Source organism: Agelaius tricolor, unplaced genomic scaffold (assembly GCF_023055355.1).
Source record: "Agelaius tricolor isolate 1412-34295 unplaced genomic scaffold, bAgeTri1.0.p SCAF_37, whole genome shotgun sequence".
NCBI lineage: Eukaryota > Metazoa > Chordata > Aves > Passeriformes > Icteridae > Agelaius > Agelaius tricolor.
Window position 1 is genome coordinate 74,809 of NW_027269297.1, and position 24,562 is coordinate 99,370.

The following is a 24,562-nucleotide window of genomic DNA, read 5'->3' on the forward strand; positions in this document are numbered from 1 at the left end:
CATGTTATTGTGATAGCACAGCAAAATGTCACAGTATGAACAGTCCATCTATGGCTGTCAATCTCTTAAACCAGAACTGAGCACTGGGGCATCACCTTTTACCTGCCCTGGAACTGGGACTTGGGATCTGTGTCCTTAATACGAGGGGAAAATTACAGAGGAAAGAGGTCAGGCATGTTTGTTATTAAAAACTGAGATGCTGAGATGACGAAATGGGCCTGCAAGGACTTGGTTCACGGGGCAGGAAAAGGAATGTAGGATCTGAAATTACAAACAGCCCCTGCCCATGGGATGTTGCCTGTGCTTCATGTTTCACCTATAAAAAGAAATGCAGCTTCAGACACCCCCAGGGCTTGTGTAACCCAACACAAACAGAGAGGGGCTACAAGGGAAGGGACCAAATGCACAGCTGTGGGATGTGTTTGCTGTCTGGGGGATGCAGAGGAGGTTGTTGTGCAAAATCCCCTCAATTTTCCTCAACTGGAGTCTCTGTTCCCAAGACTTCCTGCTTAGCAATGCAAAGGGAGCTAACGCCACACAGCTCCAGAGGTATTTGCCTGAGCCATGTCCTCCACAAGTTACAGATGTCCTGATTCATAAAACTCCTTTGTGAGAACAAGTAGCTGGGATTTCCTCTGCTTCCTCCACCTTTCCCCTGCACTCATCACCCCACGTGGCCTTCTCAAGGCCACTCTTGATTTCAGAGTTACACAGTAATTGCACTTCTCCCTCTCTTCCCCCTCTCCTTGCCTCCATGAAAACACAGGAATGCAAACACAAGGATGACCTGGGTCTGCCTGTCTAGCTTCTAGATAAAAGGATGTGATTTTTGCTGGAGGAGTGAGATGCTGTCCCTTATTCTGGTTCACACCTGGCCATGTGATGTGAGGACATTCTCCCAGGTGGATTGAGGTGGCAGATCCAGTGACATTCCTGCTGTCTACACAACTATCCAGCTGCCCTGTCACTGTTCTCAGGTTTTACCAGCATCCATCTGACTGCTGCTGACTGAAGGCAGTTTTCCTCAGCTACAAAAAACCCAACCTGTACAAGGCCACGTGTTTTGGATGTGACCAAGACAGATGGGATTAATAGGAGCTTGCAGACATCCAATTAAATCTTCATCAAGCCAGGAAGGCAGGATGACTGCAGCCTGAAGCTTGCAGGGGGAGGCAGCTGGGGGGGAAGGAAAGGTTTCCTGTACCTCAGGAGCATGGGATTGTTGGGAGGATGGACAATTCTGCACTTGGGAATATTGTAAGGATAACTCCAGAGAGAGCCACAAACCATTTGTTACTGTGAGAGCAGTGGCTGGGGAAATACTGGGCTTAAAAGAGCAGTTTCTATAAAGTGATGGAGACTGAACTGTCCAGGAAGGTTAATTTTGCTAAACAATGATTTAGATCTTGGTGATTTTTAAGATATTTAACCATTTCTCCCAAGGAGTGGATGGAGGAGTCTGTGGACTCCAGGATCTGAGGTTCAGTCCAGAAACCAGCTACAATGCCTTAAGCTTGTCCTAAAGAAAAAGCCCTTCTCTTGCCTTGTCATTGCTCTCAACAGAAGTGGGAAAGCAGCACAAGGGAGAAATGGAAATTGCAGACAGGAGTCCTGGCAAAGAGCTGCTATAGTATAAGAAGAGTTGAATCACTGGTTTGACACTACTTCCCCCCTGTGCAGTTTTGGGCTGCTAAATCATTCTCTAAAAGCAAACATCTAAGAAGAGAATAAAACATCCGACAGGAGGAGGAGAATACACTTAATGGTCATTTTCCACTGCCCTCCTGAGCAATCAGAGCCAGCAATAAATAACTGTACCTCCCACTCCTTCAGACTAAATAAATCCAAGAGCTGAATATCTGTAGGAGGAGGGTTCTCGTGACAGTGAGACATTTACACACACAGCTTCATGCTGATTTAGCTGAAGCTGTGTGGTTTTGTGCCAGCACCACTAAATCACTGCAATCAAGGCCCCTCTCTATTTTGCTTTTTCTAAAGTGATTTATATCAGTTTGGGACAAGGCAATTTCCTCCCAGTAGGAAGCTGAACTGAGGTGAGGCTCCTTGAACAGGAGCAGAGGTATCCAACACACAACAGTTTTTCCAGGGGATCCACCTGGTTTGTTTGATACAGGGCTGCTTTTTCACACCACATCTTTCTCCCAAATGCATTAATGCAAGCTCACTGTCAGTGTTGGATCACCTCCTCCCCATCCCATCATGTAAATAACAGAAAAACAGTGGAACACCAGGTAATTGTACATTACTGTCATCATCAGTGGGAGATGGGAGCTCCAAAGAGGATCTGAGCATAACTTATCTATACTCCATGGAAAAGGGGATGGGGCAGATATCAAAGAAAGAAAAATCAAAAACTAGAGTGTCATGAATGGAGGGAGAGTGTGAGGATGGGGTATAGATGGCCAGGGTGGAACCAGCACTACAACGCTGAATAAGAAACTACAAAGGGGGTTTCACATGCAAAATTAAAACACAGTGCAATAAGGGAGTATTCAGATCACCTTATCACCTTTCAGTCCATGTTCTCCAGGGTTCCCCATCAGCCCCTGAAAGAAAAGAGAGTTCAGAGTGAGGTTGAGCCATGGTGGAGACTTGCTTGGGTCAGTGACATTGCTGTTTGCTGATGGGGCTGGTGGCTCACATCCACAGCACTGGCCTGGGACAGTCTCAATGCCAGACTGCTCCCAAAGTGTGCTCCATCACACATTCTTCATGTGGGAAAATGCTCCTGGAATTCTCCACTGAGAGCACCAGTGGGATGTTTTGTCCAACATCACTGCTGCCCATCCTTTATCTCAGGACAGTCACCTCTGCCCCAAGGAGGAACAGAACAACCTTCAGCCCAGCCACGGAGGGATGAAAGCTCAGAGAGCTCAGAGAGCTCAGAGATTCCCTCACCTTTAATCCTTTTGGTCCTGGATAGCCAATTGGTCCAACAGGGCCCATGTCACCCTAGTGAGAGAAAGAAAATTACCACAGTCATTAGGTGCAAACCCAGCAGAACCCTACATGTGGTGTGAAATTCCTCTGATATCCAGACTCAGTTTCCCTGAAGAAATGCACTACTGATACCAACAGCAGCATCCTGGCACGAGTCAAGGCTCTTTGAATGTGCACACAGCCCCTAAATAAATGCAGCACTCACAGAAAAGAGAGGAGAGGCAGGAGGTGGGGAAAGAGGGGTCTCATCCTGCTGCAGTGAGAAGTCAGCGTGGCACTGTGTGCAGTCTAACACAGGAGGACAGCAGAGCTCTGGCTGCTGTGGGCACCCATGTGTGATGTACAACAGAAACCCTTCAGTGCTGGTGTTGAAACGGGCTCTGGCTGCTCCCTGCCATGAAGAGAGGCAGTGACAGGGTGCCTGGCCTGGCCTCAGTGTGTAAATAAACAGGGCAGGCTCCCTGAAGGAGCGATTCTCCAGCCTCAGCCCCGGGCCCGCGGTCACGCAGGGAGAGCTGGGCTGCAGCCACCCCAACAGAGCCCTTTTCATAGCTCCCAGCATAAAGGCTGCTTGTGGAAATGCATTTACTTAGAGCTCTGCCCACATGGTTAATTAGGAGAGCAAGAGGCTTTAGTTACACCTAATTCTGCTCTTCAGCCTCTCTTACACTGTAAACCAAACTCTGCAGAGTGCGTGAGCAGAGCCTGGCTGGTCCCTGGGGTGGCTGCAGGTGGCAAGGGCCATGTGTCACCTTCTCCATGCCCTGCAGTGTGTGCACACCCTGGGGAAGGAGCTGGAGCTGTCTCCACAGGGAGGACAGGGCAGGATGGATGTGCTCCCTTCTCCCCAGGAGGACTGAGGAGGTCACTCTTGGTCTGTCCTACTAGAGATGCTTCAGCAGTCTGAACTCAGGAGCTGCATCTTACCCTGGGACACAAAATCTGACTCAGCTTGACCTGAATCTCAGTTTGAAGTTTGGCTGGGCAAGTGTGGACGGGAGCTTCTGACTCCACCATGATGACATTTGCCATCTCTGGCCTTACACTTTCTAACAAACACAATATCTGTGAGATAATGGCTACAAGGAAAAGAGAAAACTTTCCAAATATCTGTGAGATAACAGCAGCAAGGAAAAGAGAAATCTTTCCAAAAGCAAGAATGCCTTCAATGGTATTGTTTTAAATAGCAATCTTCATCTTCCAGTTTTTTGACAGGAGCACATCCTTTCTGCTGCTATGGCTAAAGTAGCTACTTTCATCTCCACTAATGAAGGGAAGCAGAGCTAATTCCTGGTTCCATGGAAAACCTTCCTGTGAATCCACCTCTGCCCCAATCCCCCATCTCCAAGATGGGTGTTCCACCAGATTCCCTGCTGTTCCTTCCAGGAATGTGAGATTTCTGGGTTTGTGCAATGCCTAGTGCAATGGAGGCCTTGATCTAAGCTGACACACACTCCTGTAGTTTAAGCTATGGAAAGGCAAAAGGGGAAGGTTTTAACCATTCCTTGCAAGTCAAGTTTCCATGGTTTGTCACAGCTGAGGAGGAATCATTATGAAAGAATGCTGTAGTAGTAACAGAGCCTACCAATTTATGTGCATGGAAGGGAATAACCTAAAACAAGTGCTGAGACCTAAAAATAAACCACACTAAGTTCAGCTGGGCATTGACAAACCCCCAGCATGGCTGCCAGAGGAGGAGCTGCCACCCATCCTTACAGCCATTTATCTCCTGCTGGGGGAAAAGCTGTAATGAAGGGTGGAATTTGGCTGAGTAAAATTACCTGGATTAGTGATGGGATGGTGAAAGTGCTTTTAAAATTCCTGTCTGCCCAGAGGACTGACTGTTCCTGCCCTCAAACTCTCCAGTGAACAAGAACTGTGTGTCCCTGAGGTCACTGCTGACAGGGACTTGCTTTTTAAGAGATCCTGGTGTGGAATGAATGCTGCATCTTTGAAGAAATACCCTGGCAAGTGCTATCAAAAGGGCATGTTACCATGAAAGAAAAAAGACACTAACAACAGACTTCTAATCTGTTTCCTTTTGCTTGGATAGGGTTTGCCCTCCTCCACCTCTGAATCCACCAGGAAACCCCCTCTCTCCCCAGATGCCACAGCTCCCCCATGCAAACAGTCATCCTGCTCACAGGAAGAAGAAAATCTGTGTGCAGTTAGGCAGGCTGAAAGGGTTAAAGCCCGACAAGCCAGATCTCCATTTGTTTTTGTACTTACAATGAGTCCAAGGACTCCAGGAGGACCTGGGGCTCCCAATTCTCCCTAAAAGGAAAGACAAACCCACATGGTTACAGAGCACTTTATAGACAAGCAGAGACTGAAAGGCAGCTTAGTGTTTCAGGGGTTTGAGGGAAGGGAAAAGAAGAGAAAAGACCATCCCTCCCCCTTCCATCCCCCCTTCCATCCCCAGCCCCTTTCCCCTCCAAAGCAATCCAGAACTTCCATTTTCAGGAGAGCACATCCTGGGAAGACACAGGCTGCTTGTTTTTGGCAGTAATTCCCAGGGCTGACTGCCCTCCCAGGAGCAGGCTGGATGAAAGGAACAATTCAGGGGAGAGGTGGGAGCCTGCCCCAGGTGAGACCCAGCCCCTGGCAGGGAGAGGGAGCAGGGGACATGGGGAGAGCAAGGCTAAGGTGGGAAGGAGAGGAAAGCTGCTTTAGCACTGGGAAAGGTGAGTTTTGGGAGTGGTTATGTAATAATAAAAGGAAAAGGTAGGAAATAATAGGAAAAGGTAGACTTGAATGAAAATGCAACTGGGTAGTTTGGGGAGAGGTATGGCAGGTTCTGGTGCTGGCAAATGGGTCCTGGGAGTGTTTTGGCACCTTGGAGCTCATCATTCCAAGGGTCAGACTGCTGATGGGGCTTGTGGAGCTGGTTTGGCTGCTCAGCTTCACCACAAACATTCTCTGTGTGAGCTCTGCAAAGCCATGCAGAAGCTCTGGCAGGTACCTGATGGCATCTCCAAGTGAAGCAGAGCAGAGAAGCTCTGCCAGACCCTCACCTACCCAGGTTCCCTGAGCAGTTCAGCAACCATGGGGTGCTCAGCCTGTCCTGTGTCCCCTCTGGTGGCCTCCCTGGCCATGCTAACAGTGAGCTGCTGGCCAGGGCAAGGACCTGCTCTGACACACCTCCATCTCCAGCAGGGCCTCTCAAAACAAGTGCATTGGAAATGCTGAACTTCCCTTTCACTCAGACAGTCCTGCCCCTGCTCTGGATCATGCTGGCTACTTCCTCTGACAGCCCTGCTCAGTTTATGGTGCACATCTGGTGGAGCCCCCTCCAGTGCAATAGAGCTCCCCTTTTATGGAAAGCTTTGCCTAGTGGAGAAGGAAAGAGAAGGGGATGCAACGTGACTGAATGTGCTCAGGGCTCCTTGGCTAAAGGGTTACGTGTGTTTATTTTATGGGAAGTGGAGTAAAGGACTATTGGGCAAGCACACACACAAAAAAGCGTTTCATAATCTCAACCAGCCTAAAATTGCCTTTTTTTTTTTTTCTTTTTTTTTAATGGCCAGTTCCTTTCCTGCATACTTGGGACATCTGTGGAGCAATTGTTCCTCATGGGTGGGATTTCTGTGTCCTCAGAGCTACTGTTATAAGGTCGGCTGCAAGCTTTCAGCCAAGGCCTGGCATTACTGGCTGAGGAAGGAGAGGGAGCATCCCAGGAATGCTGAGCACAGGAGCTGCACGGTGGCCTGGGTTCCCCAGGAAGGGTGGCTGGGCTGCAGGCTGGGGGGATGCTCAGCTCTTGGGCCCACCAGCTCCAAGAGGCACTTCCCAGATTTTCTGACTTGTGTCCTATTGCTGTTCCTCAGGAGAACGGCTGTCTGTGGAAATGCATGAGCTCACAGCTAACAGAAGAGGATTTCCTCTTGGAAGAGGAGGGGGTGGACTCCCCTGAGAGATGAGGACAGGACTAGTTGTTAATTTGAGCCATTCCCTGGTCTAGGAAATGGAGGATTTACAAGTGGCCTTTCCTGGCTATCAGTCCCTGACCTGTGAGGGAAATCAGGCTCTATTCTCCTTTTTTCAGCGCATGGACCGGGCACTGGGACAAGAGAGAAGGAGATGAATCAACAGCCCTTTCCCACGTCTAATTCCTGTGATTAGGAGCCTAATTGGAGTGGCTGAAGCACTCCGGGGGAACTGGGATCTGGAATGCCATGGCTGACAGTTCTCATCAGCTGGCAGGAGGGAAGAATGCCCCTGGGCTGGAGGAGCTGTGCCCGGAGGGGCTGCAGAGGAGATCAGAGGCTGTGGCTGAGCCTTCCCAGCCAGCAGGGGATCAAACAGAGGATGTGGCAGCCGGGCCTGAGGCCATCCTGCCCCTGACAGCTCAGCTGCACACCCCACCTACCAAACCTAGCATATTTGTGCACTCCACAAACAGACTTTCTGGCATTTTTCTGCGTCTGTGACTCCACTTGTGACCCTGTGAACCTCCCTTTAAGTCAGCCCAAACAGTCTGTTTTCATTCTGCCATGGCCAAGGCACATTAATATTTAAGAGCCGTTGATAAGATGAAAGAGGAGCAATCCTTCTGGATGAATTAACGGGACATTTGCTGCTCTCCCAGGCTCTGGGAACAGCCATTCAGCTGACTGGCATTGAGAACATCTTCTGAATGGGGCTTAGACAACTTGCATATTCAAAAGAAAACAAAATAAGTTATTTAGGGAAAACAAACAAAAAAAAAGTCTTCCTGTCCTCCAGGATTCCTGCTCTTCCTGGTGGGCTGGCTGGAAATAGCAGTACAATCAGAATGTTTTCCACTTTGGGACTACTGATTCCACTCTGACCCATGGCTTAAGTTGACTGAAGGATGGGAAAAGTCCTGCAGAAGTGTTCCTTGGGAACATCATTCTTTCAGTTCACTGCATTTATGATTCTTGTGCTGAATTCCCACAAAGGCTGGAGCTGTAGCTGAGCTTGGCTTGGTGATTGGAGTCTGTTGTGAAAATAACTTTTATGCTGCATACATGACGAATGGGAGCTTGCAGGCACATGTGGAGTGGGTTACTTCACACAAATCATCCCCTCAAACCCCAGAGCAGCACGGTGATTATGTGTGAATAACCAAGGCAGCAGGAATTTCAAAGATGAATCAGTGCTGCTCACATGCTAATTCGGGGAGAACCAACAAAGTCATTCAGAAAATAATTTAGGATAATTAATACATCTGAGAGCTGCTGCAAACCACGAGGACAAGTTCTGTGAGCAGTGGCAGACACAGCACATCCCCACAGTTTACTGCTACAAGAGCAGAGCAAATTGAACTTTATCAGCACCCAGCTGCTTAAATGACCTCAGTGACCATCCTGACCCAATTCCCAGGGGACACATCCCACTCTTAGGAAGCCAGCAGGGGTCAGATGAAGACTGAAGGGCAAGAACTCAGGAGACTGGAGACTTTTACTCCCCATGCAGTCCCAGGGCTGGCTGAGGATGGGGCAGGCAGCAGCTTGGGCTGTGGATTCTGTCCCTTGGTGCTCCCAGACACTGGAGCAGGGAATCTGTGCCCTGTGGTGAGGACAAGATGGTCCAACACTGCCTACTCTGCCAAAGCAACATCCTTGCCTTTTTTCTCTTTAGTTTCTCCTAGCCACACCTTCTGGATAAGAAAGTACCTGTCATGACTGAGGTGCAGGGAAGGCAAGAGATGGAGACAGAAAAGTGATGGCAAATGACCTGACAGTTACAGGAGCCAAACACAGGAATTTGCAGCAGGGATGTAGATTTTTTTTTTCAGGAGGGGCAAAACCAACCAGCAGGTGCCACCAAGCTTAAAAAAAACCCCAAAAACTAGCATGATGCAGTACAGTGTGCTGTCTACTGCAAAGAAAAAAAAGAAAGGAAAATGTTATGAACTTACTGGGTTCCCATCGATGCCTGGAGGTCCTCGTTCTCCAAAATTCCCAGGAAAACCCTGAGAAGAGGAGGCAAACATGAAAGTTAGTTATTGAGGCTCCCTGGTGCAGTCAATCAGTTACAAACCACTCCCCCTGCACCCCGTGCAGCACTTTGGGAAGCAGCAGAACACGGGGACACGTGGGACAACCAGCCTGCCTGTCCTCATCCAAACCACTCCTGCCACACCAGCACAGCTCAGCAAGGCCAAAACTCCTGATTCACAAACTCACTGCAGTGACTAGATTAAAAATGGATTGCCAATGTGAATTATTTAGTGCTGTCTGCTAACAGGACCCTTTGAAGAGCATCCCCTCCTCTCAGGATAGCTGGACAGCACAAAGCCTCTTGGAGCCCATGCAGATGCTCAATGGAGCTGATGGGAGATGCCTGGTGAATTCACTCCCTTTCAGCTTGCCAGAGGAGCAAACACTTCCAAACTCATTCCAGCCCACACCCCAGGGCTGTGAAAGGCCATGTTTACTACAGGAAAAAGTCACCACAAAAGAAGACTTCATCTCATTATATCCGAGACAAGTTTGGAAGACTTCAGGCAATTGTAGAGAAGGGAGGGGAGGTGCTGAGCCAGAGCCAGAGCACAGTGCTGGGACACGTTCTCTCTCTCTCTTGGACAGACCCTGTGCTCCTCTAAGCCCCCCAGTTCCCTGCCACAAGCAGATCCCAGAGCAGATTTCTCTTCCCTGTCCTGCCATGCTCCGTCTCCCCCAGGAAGAGCTCGAATTGGGAGTCAAAGTAAAAGTGCTTTATCCCCTTCTCTGCTCACCAGAATAGGAAGGGCAACATGGGCATCTTCTGAAATACCTGAGAGCTTAAGAAACAGAGAAGAAGAAAGGGAGAGGATGCTGTCCACTCCTGCCTGCTTCCCTGCATGCCACAAACACTGGGAAAAGCAAATCTGAGTGGAATGCAACAGCCAATGGTGACAATGCTTATCTGGAAACCCATCAGCAACAATGAAAACTGAAATGATCACAACAGACAGAGCAGGAAAACCACACTGGGAAACTGTCATCCAAGACCTCCCTTGACCTTTGGGGGTTTACAGCTCCTGGTGAACAGAAAAGGTAAAAAGTTGCTCAGTAAAATCTAAGGTGAGAGATGGGAGACCTGTTTAGGTCAACAGAAATTCTGCTGCTGACCTCAGAGCCAGCGTTTCAGCTTTTCTGTACCAATTCTCTACAGCATGAAGGACTGAACTGACATGAGCTATTGCTTGCTTGGATTCAACACTTCTATTTTGTGGGAATCATTGAGAATAGGAAAGTTGTCTGCCTTTCTCCAGCTAGGCACTACATCCCTGAGGCCTGTGCACATGCCAAGAGGCTGTGGTAAGCAACCACTGGAAACAGCCTTCTGCCATCTAGAGACAAAGATGTCAAATATAACAAGAAGGCAGGGGGGCCTACAATTTTCTTTAATGAAAAAAGGAGAAAAATAACTCTTCTACATGCTGAATCAATCAGATCAGAAGAGAGATGTGCAGGGAAAACTCATTGCTCAGGCAAGACAGAAAAAAAAAAAAAAAAGAAGATTGCCAGAATATTTTGCTGTTTACAGTCATGTGGCTTGCCAAGGAAAATATGAGTGTGCACAGACTGATACTGTACTTACACTGCTGCAGATTTCAGCATTCCCCCATCTCTCCTTCCTTCCTCAGGGAACAGAGCTGGGCATGGAGTGGCCCATGGGTGCCACTGAGCTGCAGCCTGGCCCTGTGGCTGCTGAGCTCTCTGCTGTGGAGCTGAGCTCTCACCAACACAGGGAGATTTTACTACTTTGAATGGTACAATGAAAACAATATTGCTACAGCAGCATAATATCAGCTAGGGGAATGCTTGCTCCAGACTAAAACAGCACTGTCTGAATTTGGTTTAAAACTGTGGCAGTGTGACATAAACAATGTGCTCCTGTGCCAGAATAAAAGAACTCAGATAAGGAACTATTTAAATGCATATGTTTTGCACATGTGTTTCACTTTTTTTTATGCCTCAGTTTCCAGCATTAACCTTGCTGCTTAAACACAGGAAATTTGAGGCACTTGGTTGATAGAGTTAAGAGAAGTCTGAATTTACACAGGTTTTCCAGCACTAGGTCTCCAAATATCTAGAAAACCAGTTTATTCCTGTGTTTGGAAGGTGAAGCTGAGCACCTGAGGTCACTTGGCCAATACCACCCAGCAACCAAGAGATTCAGCAATAAAACCTGTTCACAGCAGGCTGTGACTGCCCACAGAGCTCGGGTTCTGCCAGCCCTCAAGAGGGCATGGAAAAGGGTCAGAGTGGGAGGAAGCAGAGAAGAACAGCAGAACAGGCCCAGGACAACACTCAGCACCAAAGCCCCATCCTGGCCAACACCTTTTTTGTCCTTAACACAGCATCTGCACTACTGGCACAAGCACCCCCAACCCAGCTCACCCATTGCTGGGGGGGTGGCTGGTGTCCCCCTAAATGTCCCCTGGTACATTTTGGCCCAAACTGTAAAACAAACCCAGAGGAGGAGACAAATGCAAGGAGCAGCTTCAATTCAACTACCCCCAGGCATCCTAGCCCAGAAGTCGAGCTTAGCACAGGTTTTGCACATTAAAGGAGGCTGAGGCTGGTGGCTGTGGCATGGAGAAGGATATTTCAGCCTTCATGCAGGCTGCAAAGACCCAAACCAGGTTGTGAAAGCTGTCCCAGCACAGCTCTTGCACAGCAGGAAACAATCAATCTTTTAAGCCCCTAATGAAAAAGAAAGCACTTTGTTTCCATGGGGTAAGCAGTAGCAGTTTAAACCACAATAACAGTTCCAGTGACCACAGTGTCCTAATTTATTGGATCTCACACGTCTGTAAAAGCCATTTTTTTGGTGCCTCTCCTGCCTGAGTCTAAAGGAGAGAGCTGTTCCCTAGGAACAGAACTAGCACTATTCAACTAAAACAAGCAGCCCAGAATTTACAAGCAGACTCTGTTATCCCCCTGGTTTCACTCCCCTAAGCAGTGACACCTCTGCTCTCCCATGCTCTGCTCCAACAGCCTGAGGAGCCCAGGCTGAGGGAGAACACATGGGGCAGGAAGCTCATTTTATGGTGCTGGCAGACAGGAGGGTCACAACTGGCAGCCCATTACAGGAGACTTTTGAAAGAGATTAAATACAGCAGATTCAGAGTCTCCTGTGAGTGCAGAAGGGGTTTTGGTACAGAAAATCCATAATTTTCCAAGGTGTTTTTTTTTTTTTTCAGGAAAACTAGTCACTGGAAATTATGCTTAAGGATTGGGACAGCAAAGGTAAACACCCCAGTGAAAAATACAGAGCCTGCTCTGTGGGAGGGACAGGATGGACAGAGAAGGACCAGGCCAGGGAAGGGAATGGCAAATGGCAGCAGAAGTAGGGAGAAAATGCTCGACTAACAAGTTGTGCTGGCCAGGAGCCAGCAGGGTGCTCCTCCACAGCGCTCCAGTCAGGTATGACAAAACTTTTGGCTCTATCTCACAGCTGGGAAATTCAGAGAGGAGGTGGGGGAAAATGTCCAGCTGAATGGATTTCACATTGTCTGAAGGAGAAGTTCAATGAAAGAAGCAAGATGAGGAGCTGGAGAGAGAGCACAGAGGCAGATGCTTTGCACCAACAACCTCTGGGTGCTCCTGTGCTCCCCTGTCCCCAGCCCAAGCAGAGCTTTACAGGGGTTCACGATTTGTGAACTGAGACACAGAGATACAAACTGATTTATCCCAGCTTTCACTGAGGAGTCTGCAGCTGAAGCAGCAACAGAGTCTCTGTCTTTGAGATGTTCCAATAGTGCCTTAATTCCTTTCATCCCCGCTCCCTGCAAAGGGCATCCTTTCACAGAGCAGGAGACTCCTGCTGAGAACAACCAGACCTAGACAGACACTGGAACCAGCTCCTCTTGCATCAGGGGATTACATCCCCCTCCACCTCCCCTTCCTTTCTTCCACTGCTCAAAGCAAACAGAGCAGCCTGCCCTTTCTGCTGTCAGCCAAAGCACTGCTCCTGTCAGGGCAGCTCCTTGCCCCTTGTCCCTGGAAGCAGCTGTCCCCAAGGAGCAGGGACTGGTGACACACACGGTGTCCTTTGCTCCCCCCCAGCCCTCTCAGGTGCTCACGTGTGGCTGGGTGTGTTGTGTGTGTACAACATCTGATTCAGTTTAAAGCACTTTCCCTGAAGGAGTAAGGGAGGCAGTCTGGCAGCTGCTGCTCTGAAGAATCCTGGCAGGTCTTCATGCCAACAGAATCGTTCTCCAAAAATAGGATTTTATTTTCCTGTTGGCTGAAGGTGAAGCTGCTCAAACCAACCAGCCCTCCTGTCTTGTCTGCAAAAGTCTCTATTTGCCAGTTGGCTCTGGCCAGGTGAATCACTGCCCAGGAACCTCCACAGGGACAGAACTTGCAAGTCAAATAATTTAAGTAAGGAAAAAGGGAAAAAAAAAAAAAAGGTGGTGGAGAAGCAGGGCTGAGGGTGAGAGAAAGCCTTCACTGGAAAAAAGAAGGAGAATAAAACAAACAAGTGTAGCTTATGTTGGCAGCTCACACCTCTGAGAGAATTCCTGGTGTGGAGAGCAGACTGAGCCCCTCCACAGGTGGGCAGGGGGTGGCTCAGCCCCAGCAGGATTCACCCCAAAGGGAGCCTGGCAGGCCCTGTGCTCCTGCTGTGCCTCAACAGCTACACAGGGACCTCTGCCCTCCCCTGGGTCCAGGCACTTCTCATCCCTGCAGAGAGGGAGATGTGGGAATGGAGGGGGGTCCTGCTGCAGCTCTGCTCCTCTGCCACCTCGATGGAAGCTTTGCTCTCACCCCCAGGAGACTTCACAGCTCCGTGTCACCTCTTGGGACAAAGATTTCAGGGCATTTTTAAACAAAACTCTCCCTCCAGCTGTGGGAGTACAGCAGGAGCAGCACAAGAAAAATTTCCTGAAGCCCCTCCAGCCAAACATCACTCAAATGAAACGCCAGCCCCTCCACGCTCCTGCTCCATTCCTTTCCCACTGGCACAGGATCTTTTCCTGCTCTGCAGGGCTCTAACTGAGTTACCAGTGCACAGACACCTTGGCCTAATGCCAGAGAGCACTGAGCCTGCCACTGCCCCTCCTTATCTCTGGGCAACATTGCCAATCCAAGCAGCCTCCTGCCCAAGGAAGTCAAGCAGCTTTAGGGGTCAAAATGCTTTCAGACTCATAGGTGACAATTGCATTATTTTGCTTTACAATTTCTAAGGAGAATAGTTTTTGAGCTTTGATTTATGAATGAGCTTTCCCCTGAAGGATTAAAGATGCCTGGAAGACCTTGGTTCAGTTCCTCATGAGATTTCTGAATGAAGATGGACAAATCAGTTAGGAGCATTCTTGGGAAAAAAAAATATCTTTGGGATTGTTTCTTTTCTTTCAGTGGAAGTTATAGCTCTTGGCACCTTTTCCCTGTGTTTTCTGTACCTTGTTTTGCCCATTCTTAAAAAATGAAATACATACTGATATTGTCAACCTCTCCAGGTTATTTGGATGGTGTAATCCTGGACATAGGAACATGTGAGAAGTAACCATGCAAGCACCTCACCAGAGATCTGGGAAACTCCAGACGTGTGGAACACAGCTCAGGCCAAAAAGAGATGGTGACATTTGCTCTGGGCTCACGCCTGCATTTCAGAGTGGTGAACCAGGCCAAGAGGGGTGGAGAGACCAGACCAGCTGCCCAGCTCCAGTGTCCAATTTCAGCATTAAAAAAAGTCACTGATTGCTCAAACCACATCTATTTTAAAAATTCAGGTTAATAAAGCAAAAAAAAAAATAGCAAAGAATTTACTTAAATGGCTAACAGGAAACATCTGATCCATGGGCTAAAACTCTCTGATTAAAAGAAGAGCCTTGTTCATGGCTGGTTTTCAGGACCTCCACTGGACTTTTCATGCAAACAGAATGATTAAAAGCATATTCTGTTTTTAAATTAATCAGTTCCTGAACAAGGCACCAAACATTTTGGTGCTATGCTGGGGTACTGGCACAAGACAGCACTGCCCAGTCCTGTCCATCAGCTCCTACAGACCATTTGTGCTCCCTCCTGAGGCTCATCTTGTGGAGTTACCTGTACACAGCTCTTCAGCCCACTCATTTCTCTACTGGCTTTGGCTGGCCACATCTGAGAGTACCATGAAATGCTGTTACCAGTTTCCCAAGTGCTCATGTGGTGCAGGAGACTCTTGGCTCACTCACTCAAGGAAGGGTCTCAGCTGCATCCAAAGCAGAGAAAAGACTGGAGCAAGAGAGGAGATGTTTATCACCTGAGTCCCTACAGAGAGAAGCAACATTTGTTTTGTCAGTGCTCTGTGGCCATGCCAGCCCCTGCAGACCCACGGCAGAGCCTGGCTCCCCACTGTGTGCATGGACAGCAGCTGGGCCTGTGAGTCTTGGCAAACCCCAGGCTCTGACACTGGATCTAGCCAATGGATGGATCTATCTCAAAATGACATTGGATCTGTCCAAGGATGGATCTATCTCAGCCCTCCATCAAAAGGTTGGGGAGGCTACAAAATGAAACCTTCCTGACCCAGAGGCAGCCCTGCTTTTGGCTATCCAGACACAATTGATGCCTTTTCATAGGATGCAAGAGCCTGCTCATGCTGGTGGGGAGGGCAGGAGTACCCCATGACCTTCTGACAGCTTATCAGATGAAGGAAAAACCAATATATTGCATCTTGGTGCTCCCTGGAGGCAGGAGTTAATGCATGATAAGGCACCACAGAAGAAGAGAGCACACATGGAAAAGAGCTTGGTGAGAGGGAGGGTGCCACTCTCTGTGAGAGCTGGAGAGGGGGATCCTGCCTGTGGCCAGCTCAGCAGCCTGGCACTGCACTGGTGCTCCCAGCAAACTCTGAGGCTGGTTCCAGTGGCTGCCAGCTCCCTTTGGCTCTCACACTGTGGGTGACAGAGGGGAGGGACCCTGCTGGACTCACTCCCATGCTGATCCCTGTGACTCCAAATCCATGTGCCTTTTTATGGCACCTTCTCCTCGAGACATGAACTGTCATCCTTGGCATTTCCACGCTAAGCTTCAGCTGCTGAGCTCAAAGGAGAGCTCTCCAAAGACAGTGCTGTCCCTGGCTTGCACAGAGCTGGAAGAGCCAAGCAGCTTGTGTGACACTGTGTGTCATGGGGAGAAACCAGAACGATGAGCACAGAGACAGAAATATCTGCTCGTGATGCTCATGGCTTGCTCGTGCTGCTGTTACCAAACCCTTCCAGCCCTGATCCCTGTGCTGTTTTGTGGACCTTTTGGGCCAGGGCTTTTCTTTCACAAGGTGTTTGCATGGTACCTGACACAGTGAGGCTCTGAGTGCAGGACCAGCACCACCAGGTTCTTAGAAAAATGTAAGGAAACCTAAGTTGTGTTTAACTGACTTGTGAATAGACCTCAGATGAACCTCAAAATTACTAAGTATGTCTTTGAATTAAATTTCTCTTCCTTCTTTTCTATCTCTTTTAAAAGAATACTACTAACAAAAAGATTGGAAGCAAAAAATCATAGATAAAAAATAGCACAGCTGGTGCGGAGTGAACACTCTATGTGAAAAAGAGAGATATAAGCACACATCAAAACCAAAGATGAACCAAAAAAGAGCTCAAAGCTCTTTGGATATATTTCCTGAAGTTTTGCCTTTAAGTCTTTTCCTCTAGCAGAGCTTAAGAACTTCTGAAAATATTCCACTCCATTTGAAGTTTAATACAATCTGCAGTGCAGACACTCCTGATTGTGGCTACCCATCTCCCACAGCACAAGAACAGCTTGGTGTTCCTTCAGCTACTTCTATCTCCTACTCTTCCTATGAGTCATTTCCTACAGTGGCAGTACAGCTCCTTCCCAAAGCTGAACCAGGACTGGCACATTGTCTCTGCATGGCAAGACAAGCTATCAACAGCTTCTCTCACTCCTTCCTCCAGCACCCCTGATGGGGTCTTGTTTTTATATATATATTTTTTTCCCAGCTGCTCAGCTGAACACCATAAAAATCCACAAAAATCACCATAAAAAGACATATTTTTCAGCCACTGCACTGGCAAGACTGAAGGTTTAATCAGGCAGCTGCATCAGCTCCAGCTCCCCAGCCCACCTCTAAACCAAGCAGATCCAGAGATGTACAGACTCCTGTTATTTCAGCCTCCTTTGTGCACTGGGCTCCAACCATAACTCTGCTCCCAGCCCACCCCCAGCCCTCTCCCTCTCCAGGGCTCATATTTTGGGATGCACTGGCCTCCTGCATCGCTGATGTCGGGCAGGGAGAGGTGGAGTCAGCTGTTTCCACGACAGACTCACCATGTCCCTCACAGCTCTGCAAAACTTTACTTCCCTGGAAGGATTTCAAGCTCTGACTCATGTCCAGTTCCTCTATTTTAATCATTCCCTCTTACATCATTCTCAGAGGCCCACGGTGTCACATGCAACCTCCCCCAGCCCCCAGCTCCTCCTCGGCTGAGCACTGATACACTGCCAGCTCTCCTCCCAAACAAAGCTAGGTACAGAAATATGTGTGATACCAACTCCTTCCTCCTCTCTGGAGCATTCACCAGCTCTGAAGGCAGCTAATATGAGCTTGGAAGAGCTCCCCTCTGCAATGACAACACGGAGACAGCAGAGGAACAACAGCCACACCAGCAAATCTAAGGGAGCAGGGATGGGAGAGACCAGAGAAATCCCAGAAGGCTCACAAAAACCCCAAGGCAGCTGGGAGGCAGCAGTGGCCAGGAGATAAGTGTTGGAAAGAGAATCAGGTCAGCTGGTTCATGCTTTCCATTTCTCCCAGAGACTTCCTGAATAACTGTGGATGTCACTTAATCTTTCTGTTCACGCTGGGAAGTTCAAATCGTCAGCATCGGCCCATTCAAGATTTCCTATTAAACCTGATATCATAAACCAGAGATGGAGCCAGAGCTCTCTGAAGGAGCCAAGCAGAACAAAGGTGCTCACGTGTAGCCATTTAATCCCTTCCCTAGATCCCAGCCTGAATGCCTCCACAGCTGAGAGATTCCCTGCTGATCTCAGGGGAGCCCCTTGCTCGTAGCAGTGACCGCCAGACCGAAACCCTTGCCTGGAAGATTACAAATCCTGGCCAGCCAACAGCTGGAAGGCTTTGAGCCTGCAGCGTGCTCTGTGCAGAGAGAGCAGAGAGCAGAGCCCCTGCACCTAACAACAGTTGCTGTGTTTGTTTTGCCCTGGCCAGCGAGTCATGGTTACACCACGGACGCTGCACTTATTCATCACAGAGGTTTCTGGTGCAACCAGCAGCTTGCAAAAGATCTGGTATGGATTTCCAGTACCCCTCCAAAAAAATCTGCTTGACTGCTCCCCATCTCAGGCAAAGGAGAGGCAGGATGGATGTGGCACTGCTGAGGTGTCTGCACTGCCATCAGAACCCAGGACATCCCTCTGGCTGTCCTGGATGGCTCAAGCCCCTGCCAGGGGGCTCAGAGACCCTGGCACAGAGCCCAAGACACCTGGGACTTGGATTTTGACCCATGGAGCAAATTATCACCTTTATATGAAGAATTACAAGTCAAGAGAATTTAAGTAGAATACTAGTTAGTTGGTCACGGGGTGAAAAGTAAATTTTTGGGGTTTTAGAAAGGGGGCTCGGGGTCCCAAGATGGAGGAATTTGGGCGTGCCCTGTCCTTCTTTCTTCTTCCTAGCCTCCATCTGCTGAGTGATGTTAACACTTTTAGGTTAGTTTAAAGTAGAAACTCACTGTCTAACATAGGTGATAGGTATTCGGAAATTATTGTAAATAATGTACACGTAGTTTTTAGTATAAAAGACAACACTGCACCTGGGGGCAGTAAATGTGCCTCTGTCTGACCTGCTGAACAGACCTCAGCAGACCAGAGAAAGAATGTTATAAATAAAAAATAATAAACAAGAAGAATCCTAACTCCTTCGACTGCCAAGCTGAAAAAAGAGACTTGCACGTATCTCAAAGTCACTCTGACCAGCAGAAATCCTGTAAATGCCAAGGTGTCTGCATGGCTTTTGCAGTGAGAACATCAGTGAGAGGTGGGCGGGGGGCTCCTGGGAAGGGGGACAAAGGGAAAGCATTGGATTTTTCCATGTGTGGGTGAGTGGACATTTTGCAAGAAGCCTGTGAGTGCAATGATGTCCAGAGGTCAGAGGAAACTCAGGCTAACGTGAAGGACAATGTGCAAAGGCAATGAGACACAACAGAACTCCGACATGCTTGAGCTCTCTGCTGGTTCCTGGAGCAAAAAGCTTCATCCAGCTTCCTAAAGGAGGCATACAGGACTGTTTGGAAGAAGGTTGATGGGGTAAAGTCTTTCCTTTCTGTCCTTTCCTCTGCTCATTTCAGTATTTTTCCCACTTGCTTTTTACTAGAGTCAGCACAGCCCCCTTGTTCTCCTACACAGCTCTCACAGTTGTCTTCAGCCCAGCTTGCAAACACCTCTTCCTCCTGACCGAGCTCTCATATCTCCCTGGTGCTTCCTTGCTCCTCAAACACATCTTCCCCCATTCTGTTGTACCACCAAGAACAAAAAGGTTTCTACACAAAACCACACTTGCATTACACAAACCAGGATGGGACAGGGGTTGGAGAGAAACACAGCAAGAAGAGAAGATAGATGTGATAGAAGTGACAGAAGCTGTGGTAGAACTGGTGGGAGTGCCAAGCAGGAGATGGAACAGAGCCAGTACAGACACCTGGGACACTGCAGCCATGGCTGGGAATTAAAAGGTGCATCTAGGGAAGCAACTGGCCAGAGGCAGGACAGGAAGGAAGATGTTGTAGAAGAAAATCTGAGAAGTTTAAGATCCAAGGGAGCATGGGAAAAGAGCAATAAAGCCTATGAATTGAGCAGAGCATGGAAGAAAGGAAGAGAGCAATTTCTCTATCTTGGTTTTCTTCCTGCTTGAGAAGACAGACATGGAAAGGTTTGTTTGAAGATATGAAAGGACCCAGCCAAAAGCCAAATGTCTTCTTCCCAGTTTCATTCAACAAGGTCTGCATAATAGACGAGGAAAAACTTTACCGGCCTACCCATCTTGCCCCTCTTCCCAGGAACTCCAGGGATCCCCTGCAAGGAAAAAACACAGAGAGAGAAAAAAAAAAAAAAAAAAAAGTTCTGGTTGAGAAATCAAACAGCCAACCAACAATACAAAGCAAAATGAGAAGAGAAAGGAGAATGCAAAACAGGCTAATGACTGTGGCATTGTTTGGGAATCAAAATGTCAGCTACTTGCAGTGGGCTGCGAGAGCAGAAGACAATTAACCTTCACCCATTAACTGCGGCCTCCCGAGGCCACGTGCAGGCAGCATCCCCAGGCTGGGGCTGGGCTTAGCAGGAGCAGTCATTAAGCTACTGGTCTGGAACCAAATGAGGGCCACTGCTGAGGCACTCGCTGCAGAACTCGTGTTTATGTTTCTTATTTAGTTCTACAAGCATTAAATCAGCGTGGCCAGAGCGCGGGGCAGGCCCCTCCCAGACAGGCACACTCCCACATGGTCCCAGGGCCTCTCTGCTTTCTGGAGATTGCACTTGAGGGAGGAAAGGCTGGAATCCAACTGTGTTTGGCTTCCAGTGATCCTTTTAGGAGCTCTTGTAGTGGGGAGAAGGGGAAGACATCAGGCAGGTGGGAGGGTGTGGAGACGGAGAGTGGAAAAGCAAGGGATGACCTGTAAAGCTCTGGAAATTTGGGCTGGGGGAAGGCACGATGAAAAGGATGGGAGGAAGGGAGGGCACAGCCACAGCTGCCCACTCACAGCCCCAGGCTTGACTGCCCAACTCAATGCAACTGGAAATAAAGCCATTTTCAGAAAGCTCAGCACTGTCCCTTCCAAGAGCCAGGCTCTTCCCAAACATCTCCAGCCAGGCACACAAAATGTTGAGACAGCATGGCTGGGAGGGGATTCCTGTGGGAGCAGAGAATCTCCATGGACATTCTCCTCACCCTGCCCCACCTCACTAAGATGAGCTGGCAAGGGGGAGAGGGAAGGCAGGTTTTCAAGTGAAGGAGAATATAGAAAAATTCCTCTGTAGTCAACAGCAAGGTCTGATGGCCCTGCCTGAAGCCTGGGTTCTCCTCAGCTGAACATCAGCATTATACAGGGACACAGATCCTCATTCAAGGGTAGGAAGAGACTAAAGAAGGGATAGGTAAGCATTAGGCATGCTTGCCTCCTTCCTCAGGGAGCAGGGATAGAGAAGATTACATCAGGCTCTGAAGAACTGCATTCCACCAACACACCAAGGTTTTCTTCACAAAATACTCACTCGTTCTCCATCGGCTCCTGGTAGCCCAAATAATCCTGGGAGACCAATATAGCCCTAAAGAAAAGAGGAAACAAGCAGTCAAACACATTTCTCCATTAGCATGCAGTAAATCTGTGCTTCCTGAAGAGCAGAGCAGCCTCCAGCGCAGGTCAGTGGCAGCCGTGATGAAATAAACCTTGAGGCAAGTGTATATGCCCATGGACTGCATGGTGCTGGCTTCCACGATGTAGTCCAAGGGCACATACCCTCACACCAGGGATCAGGAGGACTCCAGGCAGCAAGAGGACAGCCAGAAGAAACCTTACCTGGGCTGGCTCTAAGTGTACCTGAGGGAAATGGAGCTTGGTTCGAGGTTAGCAAAAATAATCCACTGACCTACACCTCCTTTTGTCTCTTTCTTTGCTTTTGACACTCATTTCCAGCTGTCCTGTTGTACAAGCCCTTCTGTTTGTGTTGTGTCACCTGGTGGTCACACACTGCAGCCCCTTCTGAGGCAAGCCCCCCTTTTCCTGGCACCAGGGCTGCCCCCACCCTGCAGTGAGTCCTGACTCTGCCCAAGGCCTGTCCCTGCACACCAAGACCATGTGCAAACCTGCGTCACCCCAAGCACTGCAGGCCCTGCATGGGCTGGGAGAGGCTGGACCCGACATTCCAGGCTTGGGGGATTGATGTGAGGCTCAACTTACACACCCACACCATGGGGAAACCACCTTTGCACCAGCACATTTCACATAAAACCTGCTGCTTCCACACTCATCAGAAACCTTGTGTTTCCAGGTTTCTCTGTGGCCTTGGGGCCCTGCTGAGACAAGACACGCTGCATAAAACACAGTGTTTCCCTTCCCTTGCCACAATGGCAGCCTTGTGTTCAATCCCTTTGCTCAGCAGCCTGGACAAAGTCACCTTGTGTGCTGGGCCTCTGCAAAGGCCCCACTGGTGCCAAGCATGCCAAATCCAGAGGAAGTGAATTTCAGCAGGGAGCCCCCTCCGTGGCACCTCACTGTTACAGGAGCCAAGTGCTAACACTGCTTTTCTCTCATCTTTCTTTCTCCATCATTGCTAAATCTCTATCTGCCAACCCAACCCAACCTTTTCACCAGTCCATTGCTCCCTGTGGGCTGTGTTTCCTTTAGGGACAACACCTAGCTGGGAAATAATGCTACATTTAAATGATCCTGCCTGCCTTTGCCTCCTGAATCCTAAAAGAAACCACATAACTCCCAAACTTTTCCTGAAGAAGGAAAAAGTAGAAGTGAAGAATGAAGAAGAGTCCAGAGCTCCAGAGTTGGCTCCCTTAAACCACAAAATGCACATTTCTTACCTTAGCACCCAATTCTGATTTACTGAGGTTGAACTAAGAAAGGGCTTCCTTGGGTATTTATAAATATTTCAGTCCTCACCACTCAGGGGTGCAAAATGGAGAATAAGTTCCAAATCTTACATTCTGTACATCTACCACTTGATAATTACACAAGGTCCTGGTTAGGGCAGTGAAGAGAAGCCCCAGGGAAAACTTCAGTCCTTGCAGAAGTGGGGTGAGTCTCAAATTTTCCTCTTCTGCAGGAACTGAATGTGCCCTCTCCCTTCCCAGCTCAGGAATACTGCTAGCTACAGGGTCAGCATTTGTTTATTCCTTGCAGTTTTCCTAGTGATGAAAGCCAGCTGCTTGAATTTACTGCATATAGAGAAAGTATCACGTGTTGGAGAAATGGGGATTTATTGGCTTAGGATCTCATTGTGAATTTATAATTGCAGGAAAAGAACAAAATGTGATTAACAAGAGCCTTAAGTAGTAATAAAAAAAGAATCCTTTGCAGTGAGAATAAAACCCCAGCAATTATTTCTGGTGAGCAAAACCAGACAGAACGGAGATATTGTTTGTATTTGCACATGGCTTCAAGATGCTGGCTTGCTGTTGTTCATAATGATATAGACCACTCCCAAACCAGGCCTGTGCCCAAATGAGCCCATACTCAGCGTGGTTAAAGTCTGCTGAACCACACTGATTGAAACTAAAGAGGCCTTTGGGACATGGGGCTTGCAGGCTTTGATAGGAATTTGTAAGCCATTCTTTCCTCTCCTGCAATGTGAGCTCTGAAGGGGCTGACTTTATCATCAGCACTATTGGGGGACTTTGATCAAGGTACATTCCATGTTTAATTAAAAAAAACTTAACAGTGCATGGTTCAAATCCCCCAAACGCAACAAATTAAAGCAACCAGCTTCAGAATTGCAAAATCAAGCCTAAAGTTTCTTGAGAAGTCTTTGATAAAAACAAGCAGAGAGAAGGCAAATGAAAGATTGCTTACCCGAGTGCCTTTTGGGCCAGATTCCCCTATGGGGCCAGGTAAACCCTAGAACAGAAGGGAAAAAAAACAAAGACAAATGTGGACAAGCTTTAACTTAAAATAACAAGCAGTGCCAACCCCCCAAGCACCATCCCTGCATGGTTCTGCTTTAAGTGCTTCTTAAAGCTTTAAGTACTGCATGGTTCTGCTTTAAGGTTTTGCTTTAAGCATCCAAGGAGTATCAACAAAGGAGAAAAAAAAAAGACCAAATGCAAATAACAGATCTGCCATTGTTGGGGAGCTGGCATTCGGCAGAACCTGAGACTGCTGCACACACTGAGCCTTCCCTGGGGCTGAATTTGAGATTTCTGATGATAAAGACCACAAGGGCTGATGCAGTGGGGTGCCCAGAGGTTGTGTTACACTTGGGATGCCAGGCACAGTGATGCTCTCCACTCATCTTCCTGCCTGAGCAAACACATGCACAGCAAATGTATTCCAATACCTGCTTAGGTGCAATGAGAAATTCCTACAGCTCAGAGAGTCACTTAGCAATGCAGGTACTGTGATATCTCTAACCCTTTGCAGCATCAGCTATGGAAAGAATTGAAAATTAATTCCCCATTCTAATTCTATGCCTAATGCTGCTCACTCAAAATACTGCAAAGAAGGAAAGTGCAAAAATGCAAAATAATTTTTCATGTTTATTGCCTTCTAGCAAGTTTCCAGATCAATTTTTTTCCAAGCTCCAAATTTTGATGGGATTTTTCTGGGGGAATAAAAAAAAAAAAAGGCTAAGTCCATATTTTGTTCAGCTGGCAGCAGTGCAGGCTCAGCCTGGGATGTGAAAGTTGGGTTGTGCTCTTTCCTGGCTCCTGCATCGTTGCCAAAGATTTCAGGCATTGGGGTGAAGTTACAATCCTGCCTGTGATGCACAAACCAAACCTGAGCCAAGCACTCTCTCCCATGGCTGCAGAGCCAGCACAGCTGACAGGAGTAACAAGTAGTAAAATCTCTGTAAAGTAAACAGCCCTGATGCAGGATACACACAGGATTCAGATAGGCTGAAAAAAGCTGCCTTAAAAAAAAATAAAAAAAGTCACTTTCCTGACC

At 48.2% G+C, this 24,562-nt stretch overlaps 1 protein-coding gene across 2 annotated transcripts in view; it reads right to left on the reverse strand.

Annotated features, from left to right (window-relative positions):
* The window catches only part of COL27A1 (collagen type XXVII alpha 1 chain), a 145,513-nt gene that overhangs the window by 74,183 nt on the left and 46,768 nt on the right, over positions 1 to 24,562 (reverse strand). For both annotated transcript variants that reach the window (XM_071453813.1, XM_071453811.1), the window contains 7 exons: positions 23,471 to 23,515; positions 21,162 to 21,215; positions 19,920 to 19,964; positions 8,846 to 8,899; positions 5,191 to 5,235; positions 2,920 to 2,973; positions 2,523 to 2,567 (listed from right to left, as the gene is read on the reverse strand). In XM_071453813.1, coding sequence (XP_071309914.1) covers positions 2,523 to 2,567; positions 2,920 to 2,973; positions 5,191 to 5,235; positions 8,846 to 8,899; positions 19,920 to 19,964; positions 21,162 to 21,215; positions 23,471 to 23,515 — 342 coding nt within the window. The remainder of the gene's footprint in view (positions 1 to 2,522; positions 2,568 to 2,919; positions 2,974 to 5,190; positions 5,236 to 8,845; positions 8,900 to 19,919; positions 19,965 to 21,161; positions 21,216 to 23,470; positions 23,516 to 24,562) is intronic.